This window comes from Lactuca saligna, chromosome 4, assembly GCF_052625555.1.
Source record: "Lactuca saligna cultivar CGN05327 chromosome 4, ASM5262555v1, whole genome shotgun sequence".
NCBI lineage: Eukaryota > Viridiplantae > Streptophyta > Magnoliopsida > Asterales > Asteraceae > Lactuca > Lactuca saligna.
In genome coordinates this window covers 126533440-126540760 of record NC_136420.1, presented here as the reverse complement: position 1 = coordinate 126540760, position 7321 = coordinate 126533440, and the positions used below count along the sequence as shown (strand labels likewise).

General features: G+C 35.7%; 1 protein-coding gene across 1 annotated transcript; it reads right to left on the bottom strand.

Annotated features, from left to right (window-relative positions):
- Positions 1 to 3681: 3681 nt before the first annotated feature.
- Positions 3682 to 7094, bottom strand: LOC145042773 (pectinesterase-like). Its single transcript, XM_078991246.1, has 2 exons — positions 5816 to 7094; positions 3682 to 4557 (listed from the first exon to the last, which is right to left on the bottom strand). The coding sequence occupies exons 1-2, from the start codon at positions 6867 to 6869 to the stop codon at positions 3866 to 3868; spliced, it is 1746 nt and encodes a 581-aa protein (XP_078847372.1). The 5' UTR covers positions 6870 to 7094; the 3' UTR covers positions 3682 to 3865.
- Positions 7095 to 7321: the final 227 nt, after the last annotated feature.

Here is a 7321-nt window from a genome sequence, read left to right as displayed (position 1 = left end):
ATTGAGTCCCTTAGTTCTCACTGGCTTGAACCAGTCGCTTCTTTTAACTGTGATAATACAAAGGATTCTCAATTTGACATGCTTATCACCCGAAAAGCCTTTGTATTTCACTGTTTCAGTTCGATTGTTAACATTCCTTCTTCGGATCTGAAGGTTAATCGAGATCTTCTGAATCACTACCTTGAATTCTCTCAACCACAGTACATGACGTGGAGCGATCAAAAGATCACATCAGTTAAGGTACTCAAACCGACTCCTACGGGTGTGTTTATCAATGTCAAATTCAAAGTCACCCGAGGATCAGACAGTTCGGTCCATATGATCTCATTGGCTTATCTACCGAACTTGAACCCACATGATTAGATTCTTCTCAACAACATATTGCTCTCTGATTAACAACAGTATGAGCCCATAATTGACCATATGAAGAGAATGTTATCTTCTTAAATTCATGAAGTTGCGAAGATGGATCAGGAGATTACAAACGTTTTGAGGAAGAAGCCCACTGTCAAACCGATTGGGAAGACTGGTGATGTGAACAGAATGTGACTAGACAAAATTGATTCAAAATATCATATCGTCATGTTATCTCGGGGCGAAGGTCAGAAATTTGTGTCCGCTCTTGACGATAAGCACCTATTCTCCACTTCTTGTTTGGAGCATATAATATATATTATACACAAGTGCAAACAGAACAGTGAAAGTGCTAAGAAGAACTTCACAGATATGCTTTGGTGGTACATCACGTTTCGCCAAACTCTTCTTGCCATTATACCGAAGATATTCAAGACAGTGAAGAAATCCACCCTCGCTCAACCAACTTGATATCTCGCCCCAATTAACGCAAAGGGGTAGATTGTTGAGTCTTAGAGGTTGCGTAATTGGGCTTAGTACTTAGGTCCATTTTGTATACTCGGTTTGGGCCTGTCCAACCGTGTTTTGTTTTAGAGTTTAGTATTATATAGTGCATGCATGCACTATGTTAAACATGCTTTTGATAATTATTTTCCAGATCAAATATTGTAACCCTAGTACACCTCTACAGTAGCAATTCTCATTGAATTCTTCTGAGGTGGAGCATATTAATCATTCGACACTCGTTTGATTCATTGTGGTGTTCATCGTTTTCTATTAATTATTATTGATATTTGTTTGAATCTATTGATCTTAAATACTTTTATTCTCATCATCTTAACAAGTAATAGCAACATATTATGAAACTTTAATGAACCCTAGGTATAATTGAATTAACTAATTAGGGTTAGATTACATACCTTGAATTGTTATAGCAAACAATTCCTTGAATCCCTCTTGATATTTAGAAAGCAAGCACCAAAAGTATGATGTCTCTAATGACTCACACCTAAAACCCTAGAAACCCTAGAATGAAGTGGGAAAGGAGGAAGAAGAAGGAATTTCATTCATAAGCTTCATAGAAAGGTTATGTATGAAAATTTGCAAGCCAATGAGTCCTATTTATAGTTTAGGTAACTTGCAGATAAAGCCAGATTTGAACTGATTAAATAATAGATTTAATTCCTAATTCAAATCATTTCCTTATATGCAACTAGGAGACTTCCCGAAACCTTAGGAATCCCTCTAAAACCGTCCATATAATGGATGGTTCTAGAATTGCTTCCTTTGTTCAACTATTGAATAATTACAATTCATCCCTGACACCATTAATTAATTCAAATTAATCTAGAAATTAATTCAAATTAAATCTAATTAATTCTAAATTAATTCTCATTGATTTCTTATTAATTTATTAATCACATAAAGTAACAAATCAACTACTTAACTATTGACCGCATAGTAATTTATTAATCACATAATAAATTGACAAATCAACTACCTATTTCTAATTAACATATTAATCATATAATATATCATATAATATATTTACAAATAATTTCTCTCTCTGACTCTCTCTCTCTCTCTCTCTCTCCCTCTCTCTGTAAATGTCATTCCTAGCTATTTATGGTTATAAGGGCAACCTCAAAAGGACTTTGTTTTTAATTACAAATGTATACCAACTTAGTTTTGAGCTTAAACACTTTAATCCAACACAAACGATCTGGCTTTATTGATCCTATATGTGCTCAACATATTTGTCTCCTTAAGAAGGCCATTACGGTCTTAAGTAGGCTACATGTTCTTGGTTTGTCAGGCTTTCTTCTGCTTTATTACATTTTAGATTTTGCCTGTGCATATAAGATAGTTCATTATTTATTTATTTATTATTGTATAGAGTCTACTAAATATTATGTTCTTGTCTATGTTGACGATATATTGATTATAGGTAGCTTAGCATCCTTCACCATTGATCTCATTTAGACATTACATTCTTAGTTTTCCTTAAAAGATATTGGGTGATATTTCTTTGGCATTTAGGCTAGTAGACTACTTCCCATACTGGCAAATTGTATTTTGCACAACATAAACCTGATTGATTTATTAGCACCATTTGGTATTACTACTCATAAACCGTTATCCACTCTAGTTTCTCCTAACAAACAATTGTCCAGGTTTTTTGGGATACCACTTGCGATCCAACATTATATTGCAATACCATTAGAGCACTGCAATATATCATACTTACTCGTCCCAAAATTGCATATGCAGTGAGCAAGGTTTCTCAGTTCTCTTACACCTAAGCGATCGACAATAGAAGTCGTAAAATCATATTTGAAGGGAACTGCTACTCATGGTCTTCTTATTCATAAGTCCTCATACTTTATTCTACATGAATAGTTCGATATCGATCGTGTTGGTTGTCTTAATGAACGACAATCTACTACTAGTTATTGCATATAACTTGGAAGTAACTTCATGAGTTGAAGTTCGAAAAAGCAAAATATTGTTACTAGATCTAGTACAACGGTCGAACATCATGAACTTGCTTCTACATCCATAAAGATACAATGATTGACTTCACTTATGAATGAGCTTCGTCTTCCGGTCACAAATCCACAAACTCTACAGTGTGATAATATGAGTGCAACGTATTTGATAATTAATCATGTTACTCACTAATGCACTAAACATGTCGAGATCAACGTTCATTTCATCCATGATATGGTTTCGTAATGCCGCGAATACATCGAAGCTTGTTGATATACTAAGAAATGGACTTTATACGTCTCGATTTCAGCATTTGCGATCCAAAGTTCACATCCACACCGGAGATTTGCTTCATGAGGCATGATAGCGTATAATTAGTCTTGCCTTGTCATCCGAAGTTGTTAGGTGTGTTAGCTAAAGTTCGTTTCCTTATGGTTAACGAGTTAGAGCATCTACAATGCATAGTTCAATGAGAGAGTTGAATGAGGTGACATGCCCAATTGACATTCAATGAATTAAACTCTACAATTATGTGATGTCATGTTGGCATTTAATGGATATGAAGTTCAATGGCCATTGAACTCTTCAATGGAAAAAAGAATACCTATTAACTATTAAATATATATTTCATTGAACTCTGTTGAGTTCAATGCATTGTAGAAAAAGTAATGTAGATTTATATAGTAAGTAAAATGATGATATATCAATCCATTAAAATCTAATAAATTTAATGCATTATAAATGTACTTAGTCTCCTTATCCTTATGCTTATCTAAAACAAGTTAACACAAGATGTATAAACAGACAAGGTCTTGTAAAACAAGTTAACACAAGATGTATAAGCAGACAAGGTCTTGTATTCATTTAATCAATATAATAAAATCAATATATATCACTATTTCTCTCTCAATCTTTTATGTAGATTACGTATCACGTCACACCCAAACAATTAATAGTTGCTTCGTTTACGATCAAACTACTCGATTATTAAATAATAAATTAGATTTCCTTAGACCACAGTTTATAAACCCAAGGAATAAGGGAAGCTAGTAGAGCTTAACCAGCTATGGCCTGCAATGAAGTTTTCTGGGGCAAACACTTCAGCCTCCGAAGCATTCGTAATCACCTTGACACCTTCCCATTTTACTCTACCAGAAGTCTCCGACCCTTCACCTGTGTTCTCGTACTCACCATAATACAACGTGTTCAATGCAAAGTCCCCATTCCACTCATGCCATCCAGCTTCATGAATCACACCGCTAACCACCGACTGCATCACCACCGTCCTTGCAAACTCTTTCCACGGCCGCCCTAGATACGTCGGAAAATCCCCTATCACCGGTTGGAGATCAGAAGTGGCTCCGATCCTGCACTTTTGAATCACAATCCCGGTGTTTTGGTTAGGGTCGGTTCGACTATGGGCTGTGAGCATGTTCTTTTGACCGGGTCCAGGGAGGCGTGCATGGATGTCGCAGTCTTGGAACACCGCCGCTGCGTTGCCGAAGATGAAATCAATGGTGCCGGCGATCAAGCAGTTGATGTAGAATTGACGATTACGGTGGATGTAAAGAGTGTCTTGGTGTCCCAAAATGTCGCATTGATAAAAAGCGGAGAAATCTGAGCCCACACGGAGAGCAACCGCTTGGTGGTTTTCAGCTCCGGCGGTGTTTTCAAATGTTATGTCTCGAGCCAAGAACCCATCACCTACGATAGCTGCATGATGCATCAACACCACAATAAATTATTTTGCAAATAATGTTGTGTAAATATATACACCGATGATAACATAATGGATGTGTACGTATGTTATTTATAGTATAACATGTATAATTGAAGGACTAATTATGTATAAAGTTTCAATTTAATCGAAATCAAAGACCAACACTTTTAGAAAATCAGAAAGTCATAAAATGAACAAACTTTTTGGCTTGTTTTTTCAAAAAAAAAAAAATCAATTTTACAATGAATCTGATTGCAAAACGACTGTTCACAACAAAAAGAAAATATTATTTTCACAAAAAAAGTTACTAGTATTTCTATCATTACGAAATGCATAAACTTTAGTCAGGTTTTTTTAGTGATAAAGCATTCAAAAAGAACTTTTGCGTCAAAATGGTCTCATTACAAAATAAATTATTTATATATAGAGTATAAAAAAAATCATTTTTTTTGTTGAAACGTCCCCATTTTAGATATTGTTATGATTTTCTCTTTTATTTTAATCATCAATCATCGATCATGATGTATGGATTTATATTTGTTTTGTAAAAAGAAAAGTGGGCCACTCTTTTTCATAGTCACATGAATGATATATCGAAAATCTTCGCTTTTGTGTTTGCCATTATGATAGACAGTGGAACATGGTTAACTTTTGAATTTAGATGTTGCCTTTATGTTGCATTTTGAATTTTTGATAAGGACGTCCCTACCTCATATAGAATAACTTTATACTTTGAACTAAACTTGTAATTAATTTTGAAAAAAAAAAACACCACATTCACAACATTGAGACGTTTTTAAATATTGAACTGAATTTACAATATTATATAAAGCGTTTTGACCAAATTTATAATTTACCCTAATAAATATCTAGATATAATATTGAGATCATAGTTAAAAATACAAAGACAGTTGGATTACCTTAACTAAGAAGAATGTTTTTTATTAAAAAAAAAATCATTCACAAATACATATTAAGCAAAAAACAGATCCTTATATTAAATTATTTTCTTATATATTAGTGATTAGACTTTTGTCCATTTTCAAAATAAATTGAATGTACGACAGACTGTATGGGCACATTTATCTACCAATAAAGACAGAATATGCATACGGTTATATCGAAAACACGAGAGCCAGTTTATAATATTATTTTCTTAATGCAAAAAAAAAAATGGTAAAAAATTAATAAATTTAAAAGTACAAAATAATTTTTTTTGTTTATTTAGAAAAAAGAGATAAGAAGACAAACCGACGGTGGCGGACTTGAAGGTGGTGGTTCCTCCTTTCACGCTCAGGTTTCCGGTGATGATGGTATCGTTTCTTCCATCTCCCATAAACATTATGTTAGTTTTGCTTTTCGCCACCTCCACATTTTCCCGATATACCCCGGATTTAATCCTAATCACGTACCTTGTCTTGCTCTTCTTCGGCGCTGCTTCCACCGCAGCAGCCACCGTGTCATAGTCTCCACTACCATCCGCAGCAACCACAACGTCTGGCGTCACCGCCGTCTCTGACTGCAACAACCTCCTGTCCCCAGCTGAAAACCACTCCGGCCATACATTATTCACCTCCTCCTTCAAGTTCCTCCCGTTAAGCTTCCTCTCATTCGCCAAATCTATACTCGTCATGTTACAAATCATGGCCAATGCATTGCTGCACATTTTCTCCACCCAGTCATTGCTTTTTTTCAGAGATCTCCGGAGGTTCTTGTCCGCCGTGTCGTGGGAGAAGCCGTCGAGACACGTTTCCTGGTTGGTTAAGGTGGAACTCATTAGCGTCTTGAGGTCGTCGGCATGCTGTCTGAGCGATCTCTTGGTTTGATACTCTTCGAGGTCCTTCATGACATCGTGGAGCTCGTCCAATGTCTCCGATACCATCTCCAGGCAGTCGTGAAGGGCGGCGATCTGGCGCTGCGACCGACCTTTGCGAGTGGTGAGCTTCTTTATATGGAAGTAGTTATGTTCGACGGCATTAGTTGTTATATTAACAGCAAGCTCGATCACATCCTTTTGTTTTTTGATATTTTTGTGCATACCTGGGTGGCTGCTGATGACGGAATAGCATAGGTCTGGGTACAACGTGGCGCTGCATGATGATCTTACGACGGCGTGAGCGGCTGAAACTGTGATGGTTTCTGTGGTGGAGTTTCGAGATTTGACTCCGACCACAATGCCTATTAGAGCGGAGAGTAGTAGGATTGATGCAAAAGCAGTTAAGAAGATCTTTTTTCTTTTGTTGGTTAAGTTAATGTTCTTACCGGAGTTCAAGATTCCGGCGAGGAAATCTTTGATGTGGGTCATCGTTTTTGAGGTGTTTGAAATGGATTGGGACTTGTGTGAAGAGGGAAGAAGTAAGTGTGGTTGAGTTTGGAGAAGTGAGTCGCTTTTGTGTTTTTATTGGCGAATTACAAACTAAAAGCCAAAATTTGAGCTTATAACGAACATAGTGTTTGAATGATGTTGTTATTAATTTCAAAAATCGGTGAAAACAACATTGATTGATTGATCGGAGGAAAGTAGGGGGGATGGGGTTGTTGATTATTAACTTTAATATGACATATGATGCTACTATTTTCTACGTGTATAAATGTGACTTTAGACTATCCCCATCCACGGATTTTTTGCAAGTTCGTTGACAAAATCTGCAATAAATAAATAAATAAATAATAATAATAATCTCACGCCACCTACTAATTAAAAATGGTTATTATATCTTTTATTAAAACAAAGTTTTTTCTAAATCAACACCTACT